Source organism: Motacilla alba, chromosome 9, assembly GCF_015832195.1.
Source record: "Motacilla alba alba isolate MOTALB_02 chromosome 9, Motacilla_alba_V1.0_pri, whole genome shotgun sequence".
Taxonomy (NCBI): domain Eukaryota; kingdom Metazoa; phylum Chordata; class Aves; order Passeriformes; family Motacillidae; genus Motacilla; species Motacilla alba.
The window spans coordinates 2239937-2258882 of record NC_052024.1 but is presented as its reverse complement, the minus strand read 5'-3'; the positions used below and the strand labels follow the sequence as shown (position 1 = coordinate 2258882).

Here is an 18946-nt window from a genome sequence, read left to right as displayed (position 1 = left end):
AGCTGTGGTGGGAAACTGCTCTAAATAGTTTACCACCATATTTAAATTTGCATTTTATCTCTTTCTGATTGCACTGGTGGCCATGGGTCAGCCTCAGAATTTGCCTGAACTAAGAAGTGATTAGTAGGTTCAAAGACATATATTGCTGATGTTAGAAATGTATATATGTAAATGGAAACCAATTGTAATCAATGCTCTTTCTCTGTTTTTCTACGTAACAAAATAAAAAAGAAGTAAAAGAGGTTTTTAACTTTCCATTTTAGACACTTTTACCACTCATTTTTGCTTCCAAAGACCTTACCAGGAGTAATTTGTTTATTTAAGTGACTTCAATATTTTTCTTTGCTAACCCTTTCTGCGCTGTGTTCAAACCACACACATTTTGGCTGTGCTGTTTTTAATGTTGTTACAGTGATCCTTTTTGCTCCCTGAGGGTTTGTTTCTATCACATTACAGCTCCTTCTTGCATATAGCCTATATATGTACTTTGTGAGGGAAGATGCTCTGGACCTTGTGTATTTATTCCTTTCTGGTTTATTATCATTCTCCTTTGGACAGTTGCAATGGATATTTGCTATCAGCTGTGCCATCACCTCAAACTTATCAACATGGCACTGTATGACACCTGGTACAATCAGGTCCTCTAGGGTAGGGTGTCCATGGGATGGGCTGAAAGGGGATGGATGTGCTGTTGGAATAAAGCATTATCTGGACAGTCCTATGGGTTTTGTGTGGTAGAAACAGGGTCAGGAAGGGGTGATGAGGGAGGAAGGCAAAGAGAGGAGGAAGTGCAGCAGCAAAGTGGCTGCAGGGCTGTCGCAGGCTGCCAGTCTCCTTTGGCTGTGAGCCCAGGAGGTCTGTCCTGCCTCAGGCCATGGCTGCAGTCACAAACAGTTTGGATTGTTAATGTCATTCTCTGGACAGGGGTCCAGCTGCATATTTCTTCTTTTAGGATGCATCCTAAAACAAATGCATAAAAAAATTTCAGGTAAACCAGCCATTGTGGAAATTGTAGCAGTGTTTCTGCAGTGCTTTGCACTCTGATGGTGCTTGGGCAGCTCAGTGGCCCTGACAAAGCAAATTATATGCCAGGTTAAGTTGAGTATATTTGGTACTAATTTCCATAATTTCCTGGTAATTTTCCCTTTGGACATGCCAGATCTTTGTGTAACAGTTGGACAGAGCTTTGGCCCTGGGTCCTTGATTTTTAGAATGGGACAAAGGTCCTGAAGAGTACAAAACTTTTGTTTGGGTGATTGAACCAGTCCTCACAAAGTGCTGACACTAGTATCTTGCAGGAAGGTAGAGAAAACAGATTAGAAACATACCATAAACGTGAGTATCACAATTTATCTTGCTTTAAATTTGTATTGGTAGATATTCTAATTGGGAGGCGAACAACTTACTAAAGCATTTGATAGTTTTCATTTTAAAATGAATTTTGAGTTATCAAATGAGTAACAAATGGATGAAACATTGCAAATTAAAATTAGAGAATTCTTTGGTTGTCTTCTGTGGTTTTGCTCTGTTTGCATATTTTTGTGGTAAAGGTGTACAATAATAAAAGTTTTCTTAACAAAAATAAGGTATAGAATATTCAATTATTCCAGTTACTTAATGGAATTTAGATTCCACCTCTACAGTTCCCATGTGTGATACATTGTTTTGTAGGTAGGCATATTTTTTATGTTTTTGCAAAGGTCAGGCTTGTATAGAGATAACTGCATACACTGTGTGTGTGAACTGTTTCAACAGGTTTCTAATACCAGAAGTTTTGGGGAACATCTTTGAAGAAAACTTCTGTCACAATGGCATCATCCTGTCTACAGATTTGTGCATTGCTGCTGGCTTTAGCTGGATTCACTACATCACTTGTTACTACCATGTCCAGCAGCTGGAAAGTTTTGGACTCCACAACAGAGCTGGTTACTGCAGACTGGGTTTCTGAAGGTCTTTGGATGGACTGTGCAGCAACTGCTGTTGGATCAGTACAGTGCAAGAAATTTCTCTACATGCTGAGTTCAGACCGTAAGTGAACTCAGTGGTCATGGCACATGTTCATAAATCCAAGGATGGGGTTTTGTCCCTTCTTTCTGGACAGTGTGTTAGGTTGGGGGGCACAGAGTGCCGTTGTCCCAGAGGGCACAGCAGTTCTCTGTGCTTTATAGTTCTCTGTGCTTTATTTCCATTTGCCTTCTTCTCCAGTGTCTCTCTCACTGAATTAAAATAACTTCCAGCTTTCAATTTTGTTTCTCAATGTGGTGTGCTTGCCACATATGTTTACCAATGAATGAGAAGCATTAGGGCAAGATAAAACCCCTGTATACCAAAACATGTCTCTGGTACGATGACATACCAAAAAAAGCATTGCAGCCTAAATTCAGCCTAAGGATTGCAGGGGTGCACATGTGTGTGCTTTAGGGGGTAGCACAATGTCACCCGTGTCCCTGCATCTTTGTGCTGGGATATCAGGGAGCAGCCACACGCTGGAGGTGTCAGAACAGCCCAGTGTGGGCTGTGTGTCCAGAATGGCCAAATCCTGTAGTGGTTGCAGGCGTTTTAAAGGGCCTCCATGAAACCAATATTTCACCCTGCAGTTCAGCTCAGCACTGCTGTGGCTTTGCTGCCCTCTCTGGTGTGTTGACATAGAGGTATGGGTGATATACAGTAAATCTGAGAATTTTTTAAAATATAGTTTTGGAAGAAATAGCATCTTTTCACTCAGCCTAGTTTTTCAGTACAAGCAGATCATAGTTCCATGAGCACTGGTGTTTGTTTGTGCTTTGGTGTGAGACAGCAATTATTAGATATTCCAGAACTGGTCTGATACTTTGTGCTAAACCTGTTTACCTGGGTATTTTTTCTGAATTTCTCAGAGATGGTGAGCTTAGACTAAAATACATCTGTGCAATGGAAGCTTCTGTGTTTTCTACGGTCAACCATGCTAGCAGGGTAGTTTATCTGCAGCTAGAAAGAGAAGAAATGTCTCAGTAGAGGCTGGAAAGTATTTGTTTGAATTGTTCTGGATTTTAAATGTATCTTTCTGTAAACACTGTCTTTATGGTAAAGGGCTAGGAAGGACTGACATTGAAGTTCTTTCCTCAGCAGACTGAGTGCAGAAACAGTAACACTGTAGCTTTTGGAAATAGTATTTTGTTAAGCTTTCTGTCTTGAACAGAACCTTGCATTTATTCTTTTACAACTTTCAGTTTTGTGCAGTCACTTTATGAGTGATGTTAATATCTTTTCTTCAAGTCTTCCGTGCTTTATAGGTTCCTGATTGCTGTCATTGCTGTTTGTCTGGACTCTTCCAGCAGTTTTATTCTGAATGTGCAGTGCTTACACCTTAAAAATACCACGCATCACAGACTATGAACCTTGTTTTTCTTGACACAGATGTGGACTTCCTTGGAGTCAGAGCTGCCTAACAGTAAGGCAGATCTCTGAAGGGTGAGAATTTAACACTCAAGATGCAGCATGTTCATGGTTCTTCTGCAGGGCCCTTACTTTGGTGGCCTCATCTGCCTTCATAATGAGGAGGCCAGTTAAAGAATAAGTATCAGCATCCCATAATGAGGCCAGAGTCTGTAGCCTCAAAAGGAGGCTAACCACATGCTTCCAAGGATTTTAAAAACATTGCTCATTGCATCAGAAGCAATGTCAGCCTTTCACATCATCCTGGTACCTGTTCAGCTCCTCTCCAGGGCCTCCTCTGTGAGGCCTCTCCTCTCCTCATCTGTAAGGTATCCAGGATGCCTTAAGTTTCTGGAAATCAGAGTGGTGAGATGGGGCCAACAATGACAGCATTCAGTTCAACTGACTGGGTTAGGGCAAGCCCAAAGGAAAGCTCCCAAGCTGTGGAAGGTGTTGGTGGGAAGCTGTCAACACCAACTCTGATGCCCTGCTGATGCAGAGCCTCTTGCAGAGCAGTACTGGCTGTTTATGCCCATTGCCTGACAAGCCACAGTTTACAAAATGTAGTGAAGAATAGCCTTATGGTCTTTAACACATTGGAGACTGATTTCCTGAAGGGAATTATTAAAATGCCTGGTTCTGTATAGGAAAACTCATGTACTTCGGGTCTGCAGTTTAATCTTTTCTGCTTATATATGTGCTTTATGGCTGCCTGTTGAAATACATTTCTTAACTAAGAAGAGATTTAAAAAAATATATACTCTTCATTTTTTCTTTCTATTCTTGGCAGCAGTATAACAGCCGTGGACACTTGATTCAAGGTCCCAACTAGCTTACCTTTGAAAGTGCTGTCAGCAGAATGATTGCTGAGATCACCAGCATAGCACCAGTGTATGGGGAAATTAGCTGGAAACTTTTTGAAGGGCATTTAATGAAATGCAGATACTCCAGGGTACTGGTACAGTGTGTTCATTTTACTATGCCATCATTTTTCAAGTTGCAGTGACTAAGCAGAAGGAGGGAATTCTGTAACAGTCACCTGAGATCAATTCTTACCACACACTATCTGGTTTCCTTAAAAGATTGCACAGGATCACACTTGCAAATCTGGTGTTGTTTAAATCAGTGGCAATGATCCTCTTGACTGCCATGGGAACCAAAATGTCATAGTGGCACTGTAATACCCTTTGGCAGCTGAACCTACCAACCTACAGCAGCAGCTCAAAGTGACAGTGAATTTTGATGAAAAACAACAAATACCTGTTAGGGACGAGTTGGGAGTCCCTCAAAGGCTAATCCTTCTCGTAGTGTTTACATAAATGCTGTGGAACTGTTACCATGTTGCATCATAGCAGAATTATTTTATGAAGAAACTCTGACTCCATTTCCTGGAGATAAGGGCAGGTTATCACTGCAAAAGATGGTAAACCACGTTTGGATCCACAAGTACTTTAAAGTATTACCATGAGTGGGTGATGTGAATTGAGGCCTATTGAGGATTCTATCGAGCCAAGAGCAGAAGCAACTAAACTGAATTTAACATATGCTTTGCCTAGAATAGCTTTTTTTTTTAAATCCTAAAGTATTCTAACAAACAGATGCAATTTGCTGATATGTATTATTTTTTATAGCTGTTTTTCTTCTTAATTTTATTCCTTTTGAGACAGGTCTGTCACACTAGCTCCTTCATTTCCTTACATTTCAATTCCTTGGCACATACATTATTTTAGTATTTAGCAATTTTAGTACATTGTACAATAGTACAGTGTAAGCAGGAGGGTTTTTAAGACTGAATGTGTTTAGCTGCAGATCAATAGACAGTAAAATATTAATGGAAACCACTCATCCATAAACTTTACCTTCCTGAAAGAAGCTGGCAGTAAAGTTGTTGTGGATTACTTATGACCATAACTCCAAAAAACTGCTAATTTTTCTAGCAGAAGTATAAAGATTCTGTTCTCAAGCTGGTTTATGTTTGAATCCTCAAGAGAATATTACACAAACGCTTTTTTGATTTGGCAGCAAAAATAAAATTACAAGCAATCTTAATCTAGTGTAAAATCTAGTTGACTTCAGAAAAGAGACAGAAATAAGATATTTGCCTATATTATCACTCTTACAAGGTATTTTGTAGAAATACTGAGTGGACTTTCTAGGCTGAAGAAAAGAATAGGCTCATTTTTCACTTTCTATTAGAAAAAAAATTAATGTGGTCACTTTTTTTACACGCTAGTATCTTTATCATGAACTGCTCCCACTCCTTATTGTCATGCCCAGTAAGTCTTATCTATGGGGAAAGAGCAAAGAGCAAAGGTAGACTCATTTTGGAGCGAAACCCAGAGATAAAACAGCAAGGAGGCTTCTGAAAGTCTTCACTTGATTGTAATCTAATTATAAGGATATTTAACTGTTACTACTCACAACATGACTGCTACATTGGAAATTGTTGGATTTGTTTTGTGCTTGGGTGGGTTGGCAGTTATTGGAGCTACTTTGCCGAATAATTACTGGAAAGTCTCCAGTATACATGGTACTGTGATCACGACGTCGACGTTGTTTGAAAACCTGTGGAAGAGCTGTGCAACAGACAGCACTGGAGTATCCAACTGCAGGGATTTTGACTCTATGCTTGCACTGCCTGGTAGGTGACTTTGTGCTGCCTTGTTTATGTTGCTTAAAAACTTACTGGCAAAAAGTAGTAAGGCTTTTGTTTTAGTAATCTGGTAATACTGGAAAATAACTGGCCAAGAAGGACTTTGTGGGCTGAAGTAATAAAAATCTCTCAAGCAGCAGAATGTGTCAAGGAAAGGCTATAAACTAAGGCAAACGAAGTCGGTTGATCAAGCATTTAACAAGCATTTAAACTGGTTTGTAATCTCTTCTCTAGCATCTCATGGGATGTCTTAGTAGGAGACATTTTTAAACTATTTATTTATTTGGAATTATTGTATAGATCTTATTTTGGAATACTTCATAGCTAATGTACTGTAGCTGGAATTTTTTAATGTAATAGGAAATACTGGTTTTTGCTGAGAAGTGGTAGTGGTTTTTGTGAGTTGAGACTGAAAATTGTAGATAATCCAAGAAATACATGATAATATGGTATGCATATTATATTATAAGTTATGGAAGGAATATATGCTATAAATTAATTCAGTTAGTTAACTGACAGTAACTAAAGTCTATTTGGATGTGGTTTTAAATATCAAGACATTCAGATCTGCTGGCCCCTCTCCTCTGTATCAGTCTTCATCATAATTGTAGTTGTCCTCAAATGCCCAACTAGGCAATAGTCTGTGAATAGTAAGCATGTTTATAGACAGTAAAGCTATTTTTTTATTAATCTTGAATAATTCAGTATATAGATACTTATTTGGAATAAAAATGCCTTCCTTCTAGCTGAATCTGCCCTAGGAGGTGGCTAAACTAAATAGGTAGGAGGATACTCCTAATCTGAAGAATGTGTAATATAGGATTAGTGGGAATGAGGTGTTAAATTCACTTTCTCTCAATCTGAAGTAAAGGCTTGTTGTTGACCAGCTGTAACACTCACATAGCAATTCTCTGAAACTGTGTCCAGTATTTAGGGAATAATTCTCTTCTTTTCATCTTTCAGTCTTCTCTAGCAATTGCTTTTAGAATGTGTGTGTGTGTGTGAAGAGAGACATAACCCTATGTAAGCATTTTAGCCTCAGTAACAGCTGGATCATTCCATCAGACATTATCCTTTGCAGAGCACTTATGTCAGTGTGCACCAGCACTGCTGGATTAGTAGTTGGACTTGATGATCTGAGAGATCTTTTCCAGCCTTAATAATTCTGTGATTTTATTTGATTCTTGTAAAATCCACTCCAAGGGCTGGTTTGTAGCTTACTGCCACTGACTCCAGGCAACATCTTGTCATTGATGTGTTTACACAGGGTGAGTATGTGCAGGTCTGGGCCATGGGTCTGCAGGACATCAGCATGTGGAGAAAAAAGTGGGTTTGAAAGAACCTGGTGGGGGTCAGAAAAGAGCACCACGAGTGTTAAAGCAAACAGAACAGAAGGCAAGCAACAGCAGGGCTCCTGAGAGCTACAGGTAACAACATGGAGTCAGCAGGAAGGAGAAAAGTGGGGCCAGAAAGTGAATGACTGGGAGAGGCTCTGAAGTGAATTTGATTAGTGAAGGGAATTTGATTAGCTTTGGTCTGTTGAAGAGGAGATCAGTCTTGCAGTTGAGAAGATGGCAGTATAGTTGAGGGGTAAAGGCGGGGGGAAGCAGAAGGGAAAACTTGCAGAACTGTGAAGATAAAACACTTTTAGAAAGGAAAGCTGAAAAAGAGGAGTCAGAAGACACTGGATGTCAGTAACAGTTGAAAGGACATTTGGGCAAAGCAGGAAAGAGGAAGAAAATGGGTTTGGCAACAAGAGCTCAGCAGACAGTGGGACCTCTGAGAAACATCCATACTGCTTGGAGATATGAACCAAGGCAGATTAAAAATTACCATGGGCAGTTTAGGTGTGTTTCAAATTCCTGTTTAGAAACTTAGCTGAAACTGCTGCCAGGATGCCAGGCACTAGAGGGAGGGCAAAAAGGAAAAACAAAAGTGTCTTTGTTACCTCTCATCAGAAGGTCAATTAAGTTTTTCCTTGAAAGTTTCCTTATTGGCAACTGAACTATATGGAATAGTTCTGGCTTTTGCTTTATGTATGGGAAAAGTCAGACTTTGGTCTTTAAAGGACTTGGTTCTTTTAAACCAATTTAATGCTTTTGAGTTCACTATACCATTAGTCTAAATGACAAATATTTGAAGTGAGGAGCTTTTTAAATGCAATATTGAACAAGACTGAAAATATGACTGGCTAGTCCATATAGCTAGCACTGTCTGTCTAGTCACAACTAAGTCAAACATTTGAGATAACTAGTTGCCAAAGCTTTGTAAACTCTCTTTTTTATTTCTTCCCCTTCTTTTTAAACTTCCATAGGTGTTTTTTCCAATGACAGGATTTGGCGATAATTTCTTACAATTGGTGTGAACTAATAAAATGCACTGACTTTGTATCTTGTTAAATAAGCTAAGTCTAAAATAAAAATCTGAGTTTTCTGAATTGTGAAGTAGGGCCCTCAGTCAAGGCTGTTGAGGTTACGGTGTTGTGGTACAGTTGTATGAAATCACGTTCTCATTGGATTGCCAGCAAGGGTATACTTGTGTGTCCTGGAAAGATATGGGGAGTCCCATCTAATACTGCAGGAGTCCTCAAGACCTGAAATGTGAGTTGTTGGACCCTGCTGGGTGATTGCCACAGTGAAAGATCCCAAACCTGAAAGCATCATTGCTGAGTACTTACCTTAACAATATCTTCTGCAGGCAAAAGTCTTGAACTGTTAGTGGCATTTTGAGGGGTCTTTCCACTTTTACTACTGCCTTCATTTTTTTCCATGAAAATTTTAAAATTAGTGCTTAACAAAGCATTAACTCCTCAAATGATTTTAGCCTTTAATTCTATATATTTATCTCATGAGTGCTTATTGCTACCTTTGGTAACTCTTAAGCTGGTAGGAGCAATACTCTTAAGCCACATTAGGCTGAGTTGGAGTGTGACTATCACTTTGCCTCCTGTCTCTCTCTGTCTGATTTTTGTTGTCTGGAGACAGACAGAACTAGACCAGCAGGTTATTGTGGAGGATGTGGAGGTGGTCAGGGAGCAAGAGCTTGAATGCTGGCATCAATGATGTGAATGTCCAGTTGGAATCAGGTCTGACCCTTCTGACATATGAATAAAACTGTAGAGTCATAAAATCATTTAGGTTGAAAGAGAACTTAATCAAGTTAACAAAGTTAGCAGTTGTGACCCTGCCAGGTCGTGACGCTTGACATGTTTATCTCACAACAAAGGTGCCGAAATGCCGTTTGACCTGGAGCCTGCCGACTGCAGGCTGCCATTTTAAAGGACCCCAAAGTCCCCATGTGACCTTCTTTCTTAGGCTGATTAATAATCCAGTCCTGGTTTTTGTGCAATTGATACCTAGATGTGAAGACTGGGAGTTTAAATGATGCAGAATTGTCAGCATACCAGACTCCCTAACGTGCCCACAGCAGCTGTAACCTCCCCACAGGAGAGGTTACCTCTCTGCTCCGCTTAGGGAGGAGTGCTGCAGCTCTCAGACATGCTCACCCCTGTTCCTTACACTGAGTTTGAAGTGCACTGCTAACTTGAGCACATTCTTTCCTCTCTCTCCCTGGAAGCAGCAAAGCTGGCACCTTTCTCCAGTTCCTCAGTAGTGCCAGAGCCTTGCACACCTTGACTATCACCTGGATTTCAGATGTGTCCTGTGCACCCAGCTGTACACGTGTCAGGAATTCAGAAGGACTTGTGAGTAGGAGACTTCTTCCTGCTCCTGCAAATGACCATGTATACCACTAGGCATTTTCACAGGAATGTAAGGGGTGAGTGGCTTGCTGTAGTTCTTCAGGATTTACTAAAGACACAAGAAGATTTACTGAGCTTGTAAAGTGTAGGCACAGTTCAACTCTCAAATCTGTTTGACTTGAAGGCTAAACACACTTGGGTTTGGAGGCTTCTCTGAGCCATGTGACAAAGTTGGACAAGATTCACTCGTTACTACACCTGTTAATTTTGTCACTTCCTCTAATCACTTTTATTTCTTTCAGCACAAGATTAATGCAATTTATGCATAGATCCTGATTTGTTTTCTCTTTTTCTGTCTCAGCTCACATTCAAGCATGCCGTGCCCTGATGATTACTTCCATCCTTTTGGGATTCTTAGCTGCAGTACTCTCACTGCTTGGTATGAAGTGCACAAACATCGGGTTGAGTGATGAAGATGGAAAAATGAAGTTTACTGTCACAGGAGGATTCCTTTTTATTTTAGGAGGTAATATTGAGGCTGAAATGAGAGCACTATTGATACTTTGTATGGCTTTCACAGCCAGACTAAATGAAATAAACTTATTCTTGGTTTAAATCTGTTACAGCTCTTAAAGGAATCATTCACATGTGTGCTTTTTGAACTTTTTCTGGTAGGTCTCTGCTCCATGGTGGCTGTTTCTTGGTATGCTGCAATGGTTACTGCTCAGTTTTTTGACCAACTGTACGCTGGAACCAAGTAAGTTAATGTATCTGTCATACCAAACTCCATTGTGTGTTGGACAGCTGCACTAACCTCAGCTGCTCCAGAGTTTCAGAACCTGGATGGATCCCATTATACAGCCCTGCAGGAGGGAAAAATTGTATTCAGGGAATCTTTTCACCTCAGAGATGCTGGTGGGGAGGGAGGGGAGGTCTTTTCTGGAGGAGTTAGTGAATGTGAGAGGGATTCCAACCCCACATCTGAGGGGGTTTGTACTGTGTTTGCATTTTCTTGAGAGACTCTCTTAAGTGTGTATCTCAATGTTATGAAGAAGAAAAGGTAAAATTCTTAATCTGCTTTGGCATTTAGACCAAAAGAGTTACAAAACTCAAGTTCTGACTAAAGTACCTCAGACGTACATGGAAGGGAAAATTGCCTGCAAAGCAGCTCGAGCTTTGTACTAGTGACTGGCAGAGAAATCTGCTGCCTGTCTTCTCTATGTCTATATATTAACAGCACAGCATTTGTTTGCCTTATGAGTTAAAACAAGGCAAAATCTGTGGGATTATCAGCTAGTGCAGTTGCACAAACAAGTTTTGAGGTATAAAAGCCCTTGCTCTTTGTCTGATATAAAAGTAACAGTTGTCAAAACGAAATGACAGCTTACGGCACCTTATCTAGGTGTCCTCTTTGGGAATGAGGGACAAGGGTAGAGGTGACTGTGCTTCAGAGAGGGGGAAAAGGAGAGGGAAACATTTTCTGTGGAATATGAGACATCTATAATATACTTCTACCAAGTATATAAATCGTAGATCAGTAAACTATAAATTGTTAGTTGCTAGGCTCATATTTGAAGTGTTTTGTAAAGTTCCCGCCCAGGAATCAGTTCAGGGAAGTCAGAGGTGAAGTGCTTTGTGATAAATCAAAGTACTTTAAGCAGTTGCTTTTGTTGTTTGTCAGTTTTCCCTGTGTTTTCAATGAAGTGCTTAGAAATAAATTGTATTTGTGCAGTCACTTTTGTTGCTTTATATCCCCTTGAGAGAACTATATGAAGGGTAATAAATGCATCAGAGAGCTGAAACAACTGTCGATAAGGAATTTCGGTTAGTCGGATAGTTGGTGTGTTTGATAGTTACCTGCTTTGGGGCTTCATCATCAATGCCTGTTAATCAGTTACCAGATGGTTTGCATTCAGTAGCTAAAGAAATTTTTTTTTTTCCATATCTCACCTTCATGTTTAAGCTATTTATTCACTGAGCAGTTCTTGATGAATTAAGTTTGATCATTGGTAAAGCTGAACATGAAGTCTGTGGGACAATTTTAAATTCACTTGCATGCCAGTATTGATCTTCACTCTTAACAGACTGGCAAATCTGGTTTTGCAGATTGCATTTTTTTGGTCTGGCTTCAGCAAATTAGTGACGTTGACCTCTGCTAATTCCTAGAGGAGTTTTTCCTACAGCCCTGAAGGCAAACTAAGTTCTCCTGCAGATGTCTCCTATATACTTTGCTTTGGTATGACATCTACAGCATTCTTGTCTGTAGGTGACTGGTGAGCAGAAAAGATTGCAGGCACTGGGCAATGTGCAATTTGTACTCCTGGCTTTGTTTGATAGTGACTTTCTGCTTGTTCCATGTTTGGAAGTACCTAAACCAGTGGAGACCTTGTGGCTCCCACGTGCGATGAGACACAGAGAGCTGTGAACCTGTGTGAACCTCTGAATCCTTCCTGTTAGCAATGAACTTCAGAGTCAGAACCTTTCACACTTTTAAATTATTGTGTTTCCAAGCGGAAAGAAAACACAAATCTCTGGTTCCATGGTATCTTCAATGCAGTTCAGGACACTTTTTTTTGCCAGAGATATACAGGTGGATTGTGGATATAGTTTTTGTCTGATCATGAAAATTTGTTTTCCTCTTTTTATGAAACTCCTGCCAGACTTTTCCAGACTCAGTTGTGTCTAGTCTTTGGAACAAATTCATTATCAATTAATTTCTTGGACTGGACTAGGGGGTTTCCTGAAAGGTGTAGTACAATAAAATACAGTAAAATAGGGAAGTATTCTTTTCCAGCCTGGGACATTCATAAATGCCTTTCAGCCATACAACCAGAGGGTGCTGAATATCCTTTCGGGTATCTGAGTTTGAAAACTAGCCCTATACAATCAGCTACTTGTAAGTGACCTAGTGTTGTGTCCATAGAAAACTGATGTCTGTGGTCAGCCTTTTCTCAGCATATAGACAGTAAGATCTGAATCGTTCAGTTGCACAAAATCCTTTCAGTGACACAGCCAATAAAAGGGCAAAATAAGTATTGTGGATTGCACAGAAGGTATGTCATAATTATTTATTATCAACAATTTGTTAAATATACACAATTATTTATTGCTACTTGTCTTTATGTTGCTTAGTACTCTCTGTCCTGTTAGTAATTTGGCAGAACAGCTCTATACAAGTAAGAGTTTTACTGAGCAGACCCAAAGCCAGATCTGTTCTCTCTTAACTGCTGAAGTGCCTTTCAGTTAGCTGATTTCTACACCAATTAGAATTTGTTTGCATGGCTTTGTGATCCTGTTAGAAGTTGTTTCCATAAATTCTTTCATGTTTCAGGTATGAACTAGGAGAAGCTCTGTACTTAGGCTGGGCTGGATCCATTTTTTATATACTTGGTGGGATCTTACTGACCTGTTCATGCAGAGGGAAGGAAAAACAGAATTACAGGTAATCTTGGATTTGCCAGTTGAAGTAGTAGCAGTCAATCACATACCACTTTCTAGCTGTGCACTATTCTGTCTCTCTCTCACCCCCTGGTATAAATACGTATAAATTACAAACAGTGCTTGCACCTCCCTGACAGGTACTTGATGCATCACCATCAGCAGTCACCTTTAACTTGTGTTTGGTAATTCTGGGCATTGCTGATGGTGAAAATGAGCAGTGAAAGAGCAAACTGTCACCAAAAGAAAAGTATATAAAACCCCATAATGTATTATGATTCCATTTCTCTGCAGTACTCTCTGTGAGTAAAATATTCAAACACTGTTCAGTTTGCAGAAGGTGTAAAGGCGTTTCCCAAAGCACAAGGAATTGATCACTAGAAACATGGGGTTTTTTTCTTGTTCTTTATAGAAGTATCTTGTTGCACATCAAATCAGGAAGGGTGAGATTTCTGGCCTCAATATTTAACCTTCCCTGCTTTTTTGTTTCAGTCTTTAATTTTGACACATACAGAAGGCCTCTCTTTGAAGGAGAGGGATGAAACAGGCAGAAACAGCGAGGTCCATGTCCATCAGAACTCAAATAGCTTGGAGGTTGTACTAACTAAGCTTGAGAGGGTTATAATATGCAAGGAAGAAGCATATTCACTGTTGGTCTATTTAATCTTAGGAAAATTATATCAAAATGTAGTAAGTGAGTGTTCCTCTGGTACTCCATTGCCTAATCTGAAACAATTTCAATTTTATGGTAATATTTCATTGGCCACATTGGACTTTAGATCTTGCTCACCTTACCAAATGCCATGAAATGTCCTGAAAATCAGGTAAAACTGATCTATGAAATAGAGGTTCAACATGATGAATGACAGTTGAAGGGGTTGGGTGAAAATACTACAGTTTTCTTTCTTTGTCATCTTGATTCCTGTATTAAAACCTTCAGTTTGTACAAAGGTACTGAGGGCTTTTGCTTTAGGGCCTTGACTGAAATGCCTGGAGGAAGAGCACATGTGAGTTAGGAATCCAGAGTGTGGCTGAGATTATGAGAGGTGCTGTGCAGCCCATCAGGGACCCCATCTATTCCCCTTTAGCTACCAGAACAATGGTAACTACCAGAACAATGAGAACAGGAGGCCTCTAATTTCTGCTCTGTTGTGAGGAACCTGCTGTGTGTGGGTTGGATACAAAGCTAACTGAGTAACTTTAAAGTATCTGAAACTGTGGGTATGTGTCTAATACCGATTATTTTGTGTATTTTTTTCTTGATTTACAGTCCCAAGAAGTATGCATATTCAGCAGCCCAGGCAGCTTCTCAGCCACACATGTACCCCAGGAGCTCTGAGACAGTCATAAGCCACAAGGAGTATGTCTGAGCTTCCATTCTGCATCACCTGTAGCGTTAGTGGGCTATGAACTCCAGTAAAGAGGTGAACTACTTCTTTATTCTGGTTCCAAGTTGCAATCCTATGCCTTAATTTGGAGCAGTACCAGGAGGAGATATGGCTTTCAATGTAAATAGCAATGGTTTTCCAATGTAAATAGCTTTCTACAGAAGATGCCGTGACGTGAAATCCTGTGGCATGAAGGTTTTCTGCATGCTGAGAAGCCTGGTAAAATTTAACCAGAGTGCAGTATATGCTGACACTCGAGAGCAATGGTTCCTATTTCAGCTGACTCAAACATGTGGAACTGATAGCTGTATCTGACTGCAAGTTCATATGCCTCACAGTTAGAAATGTGTTTTGTTTTCATTAATGTTTAGCTTCCTTCTTTTGTGTAGCAGCTTAAGCTTTTGACAAGAAATAAACTTTGTTCCACAGACTGAAACATATTTTTTGACAAGTGGAATTCTCTAATAAGGATCTTACATTATATTGAAACTCTTGTTATATATGATATTCAAGGTTTATAAAAGCTACAAAAATGTTTCTAGCAAATCTGCTAGAATCACCTTCAAATCTGAAGATATACAACAATTTTCTTGTTGGCTGTAATGCAGATACAGAAGATAAATTATACAGAATGAAAAAACACAGCTGGGAGTGGAGAAAGCATCTGGTGCGAAAATGCCTTGTGGTAACTAAGAAAATGATAGCCTGAAATTTTTATTTTTATTTCTATGGTTTCAGCTTTTAAAATAACACTACTTTAACTTTGAGCAGTCTTTAACTTTGGGAACTTGTACTGCATCTGAATTGTTGAATTCATGTAATTCCCTGGTGGTTTGATTTTCTGTCATTGTTCCACCATTAGAATTTCTGCCTTAAAACTACTCCACTGCTGGGAGCATATGTTTACCTTGTGTGAGCACATAGGCAGATGGCAGTGAGCTAACTTTACTTTGTATTTATGCTTCAGCAAGGTGGAATGGAATTTCACCCTGCAGGTTCTCAGGTTCCATAACTTGTCCCCTTTAAATTACAAATCTGTTCATACAGTTTGACAAAACTGTTTTGAATGGCTAATGATAAACACGTAGCAGTCTGATCTGGAAGTTTCATGCCCAATAGATAATTTCAGAGGGCAACCTGTAAGCAGTCTCAGCAGAAATGATTTAGCCATGCTGCTTGCTTGCAGGAACAGCTGACTAGTAAACTGAGACATTGAGGCATGAACTGGGCCCTGTTAGACTTAGTAAGTAAAGCTAAAATTACTTCTACATTGCCAGTGTCATCTTCTTCCCTCCACTATCATCTGCAGTTTTTAAAATAATTCCTTTGGTGTTTTAGAGAGCAATTTCAAAAGCTGAAAAGGCACTTAGCCTGCATGGTGGGAGCAGAACTCCTTACCATCACCTGTATAATCTGTCCTCTGGATTTTTAGGTAATTTGTGAAGGTGCTTTGGTCTAGTTGAGCATAAGGAAAATCACAGAGACAAAGCATCAACCACTGTCAGTTTCCCACCAAAGGCTGTGTCAGCTCATTAAAATGAGTTATGATCCAGTAGGTGAGAGAGAAATTCAGAACTTCCTTGGTCTGACATCATGTCTTCTAATGGCATTGCTGGGAAGTTTATTTAAAAAACAGGAATAAAATCCCCATGTGGTAATGCCTTCCTTCGGTCAGTACATTGTTACCATACTCATGCCTTTCTCTGTTTGTTTTCAGTCCTTCCAACCATTTTCTGTTTCTGCTGTTATTCCCTGATTATCTTGCCCTCTTTCCATGCATTACCAACAGAAATGCTCTGAAGGAATTTAATGAACCATCAGCTCAGTTATGGGGGTAAAGTGTTTTACCTACAGGTGATTTAGGAAGTGATTTTTTCCCTTTGTTTTTAAAGTCTGTAGCAAGTCACTTCCCTTTCTTTAAAGAATCTTCACACATCGCTATTTTTAAGTCCTTTGCTCAGCAGAGCAGGCTGCTTTGTTATCTGCAAATCTTCTTCATATCTCTGCAGCTGAGACCAAAATCCTGCATTCGGTTCTGCTACGGGTCTGGCAGTTTTCACAGCCTAGAGAACAGGAGAGACATAGTAGAAGCAAGGTATCCTGCATTTGTGTGAGTCATGCAAATGAATTTTGAACAGGAGATTTACTTTATTTTACTTTACTTGATTTGGCTACAGAGTAACAAACAGCTATTTTGGTGAGCTGACTTCACTCTGTGCTTGCTAGGAACTGGCAGGTGGGCCTGGTTACAGAATGGATTCATGGGCAAGACACCAGACAGAGCTGTTGATTTGCTGGAAATGGGAAAGTCTCTCACCAAGTACAGTGACGCTGCTCATGTTTAAATAGTGTGAAACTTGGTCACTCCGCACACCTCAGTCTAAATTAAGCAAATTGGCTGTCTAAAGTGATACACCTGACAAATGGGTGACGACAAAACCCACAGAGCTCAAGTAGTGTGTATTGGATAGGCTTCCTAGGAAAGCTGGCACGTCATTGCTTATAGCAGTACGGATGTGGCTGAGAGCTAGCAGGTCCCTGGGCACTCTGCAGGCCTGACAGGATGTTCCTTGCTGTGCAGGGCTGTCACACAGGAGCAAACCCTGCATAGCAGTTCCTGCACCCACTCACTTTGTCTTCACTTACTGTGACTGTGCAAATGATAGAGAAAATGTTCACTAAGTGACCAGCTTGGTATGTTTGCAACCTGTGCTTAAAGCCTACTTGCATTTGTACTTATATTCATCCTAGAAACCCCACACTGAAAACTTACCTAGACCAAGCTGGGCATGAAAAAACTTACAGGGGACCATTTATTCAAATGTTGAATTTCTGTATAACTGGTGATGGGCAGGAGAAAGCACCAAAATAATTCTACGAGAAATCATCATTACTAATAAGAAGCATTGGATTTCTTCCCCGAAAGAGCTGTAAATACGTCTCTGGACGTAGGCACGTTACCTCAAACGCGTCCTTGAGCGGGAGCTGCCGGTGCCTCATCAGATAAGCCGTGCAGATGGCGGCGGAGCGGCTGCGGCCGTTCTTGCAGTACACCAGGCATCTCCCCCCGGCCCGCACGGCCTCCTCGATGGCGGCGCCGCAGGGCTCGAAGAAGCGGCGCAGGTCCTCGGCCGGGTCGTCGAACACGGGCACGCGGAGGCCGCGGACGCTCCGCAGCGCGGGGAACGGCTGCTGCCGGGTGACATTCACGCAGAAGGTGACCCCCTCCCGCGCCAGCAGCTCCTCGTCGCACGCTGCCCTGGCCGTGCCCAGGAGCAGCGAGGCCGTGACCCGGCAGAGCTGGGGCATCGGCGGACGCGGTGACGCGGGTGGCGGCGCGGGGCTCCCGGGGCCGGCGCGGCCGCAGCCCCCGCGCTCTGCTGTGTTCATCCGCTCCCTAGGGCCGGCGCGGACAGGCTCCGGGCAGGTCCTAGTGCCGGCTGCATCCCGAGAGCCGCGCTTGGAAAGCTGAAAGCGCTTTCAGCTCGCCTGTAAAGGCAGCGGATTTGTGCGGTCGCTACGCCCGGAGCAGCTGCTTACCTGCCGTGTTCTGCACCGGAACACTGCTGCTGCGGGCAGTGCTGCTGGTGCAGTGATGCAACGCTGAAGTTGTGTCAGGGTGGGTTTAGGTTGGATATTAGAAAAATCTTCTTCACCCAGAGAAGATCCAGTTGGGCACTGGAACAGGCTCCCCGGGGCAGTGGGCACAGCACCAAGCCTGAGAGAGCTCAAGAAGTGTTTGAACATTACTCTCGGGCGCGTGGTGTGACTCTTGGGGATGTTCTGTGCAGCACCAGGACTTGGACTCCATGATCCTTGTGGGCCCTTCCAACTCAGCATATTCTGTGATCGATTCTGTGATTTTCCAGAGCATCTTGGTGCCCCTTTCCGACAACAAAAGCGTCTTTTGAGTGCCCAGAAAATGATTTACTAGGCTGGCCAGATAGCGTAGCGCTAATCTTTCTGGACTTCAGTAGAATTGCTGGTGTGCTGCCAGGGCAGAGAGCATCTTGCACCTGAGTGTGCTGCCATGGGTTTGAACTGCACAGGATGGGTGGGGATGGGCCCAGCCCAGCCAGGTGAAGGTCACATTGGCCAGTGCTGGGCAGGTGCTGCAGGGCTGGTCACAGGTGCCAGCTGCTTCCTGGAGGCTGAGCTGCTTCAGCCCTTTGCTTTCAGGCCAAACAGGAGCATTTGACTGATATTTGCTGCAGACCCAAAAATGAACCTGAACTGTTGCAGCAGCAGAGCACAGACTGGTGTGAAGTGCAACGCCACCCATTAAGGAATGAGAAGTGAGGTACAAGGATGAGCTTTTATTTGACCATGGAGGAAGGAGAACTGAACCTGCCA

General features: G+C 41.5%; 2 protein-coding genes across 3 annotated transcripts; one reads left to right on the top strand and one right to left on the bottom strand.

Annotated features, from left to right (window-relative positions):
• Positions 1-1188: 1188 nt before the first annotated feature.
• On the top strand, positions 1189-15029 carry LOC119704654 (claudin-15-like). Of its 2 annotated transcripts, XM_038146218.1 has the most exons (6): positions 1189-1335; positions 1756-2028; positions 10129-10293; positions 10443-10524; positions 13099-13209; positions 14476-15029. In XM_038146218.1, the coding sequence occupies exons 2-6, from the start codon at positions 1809-1811 to the stop codon at positions 14573-14575; spliced, it is 678 nt and encodes a 225-aa protein (XP_038002146.1). In that variant the 5' UTR covers positions 1189-1335; positions 1756-1808; the 3' UTR covers positions 14576-15029. The 2 variants fall into 2 exon arrangements, with proteins under 2 accessions (XP_038002146.1, XP_038002147.1); XM_038146219.1 differs by lacking the exons at positions 1189-1335; positions 1756-2028 and adding an exon at positions 2060-6055.
• DUSP28 (dual specificity phosphatase 28) lies at positions 14623-18130 on the bottom strand. Its single transcript, XM_038146220.1, has 2 exons — positions 17555-18130; positions 14623-16656 (listed from the first exon to the last, which is right to left on the bottom strand). The coding sequence occupies exons 1-2, from the start codon at positions 17981-17983 to the stop codon at positions 16522-16524; spliced, it is 564 nt and encodes a 187-aa protein (XP_038002148.1). The 5' UTR covers positions 17984-18130; the 3' UTR covers positions 14623-16521.
• Between the last annotated feature and the right edge of the window lie 816 nt (positions 18131-18946).

Coding starts and splice junctions, on each gene's coding strand:
- LOC119704654 (XM_038146218.1), top strand. CDS start 1,809: ATGGCATCATCCTGTCTACAGATTTGTGCATTGCTGCTGGCTTTAGCT. Junction 10,294..10,442: donor ATTCCTTTTTATTTTAGGAG/GTAATATTGAGG, acceptor TTTTTCTGGTAG/GTCTCTGCTCCATGGTGGCT. Junction 10,525..13,098: donor CAACTGTACGCTGGAACCAA/GTAAGTTAATGT, acceptor TTCATGTTTCAG/GTATGAACTAGGAGAAGCTC.
- DUSP28 (XM_038146220.1), bottom strand. CDS start 17,983: ATGAACACAGCAGAGCGCGGGGGCTGCGGCCGCGCCGGCCCCGGGAGC. Junction 16,657..17,554: donor CGCTCAAGGACGCGTTTGAG/GTAACGTGCCTA, acceptor CCTGTTCTCTAG/GCTGTGAAAACTGCCAGACC.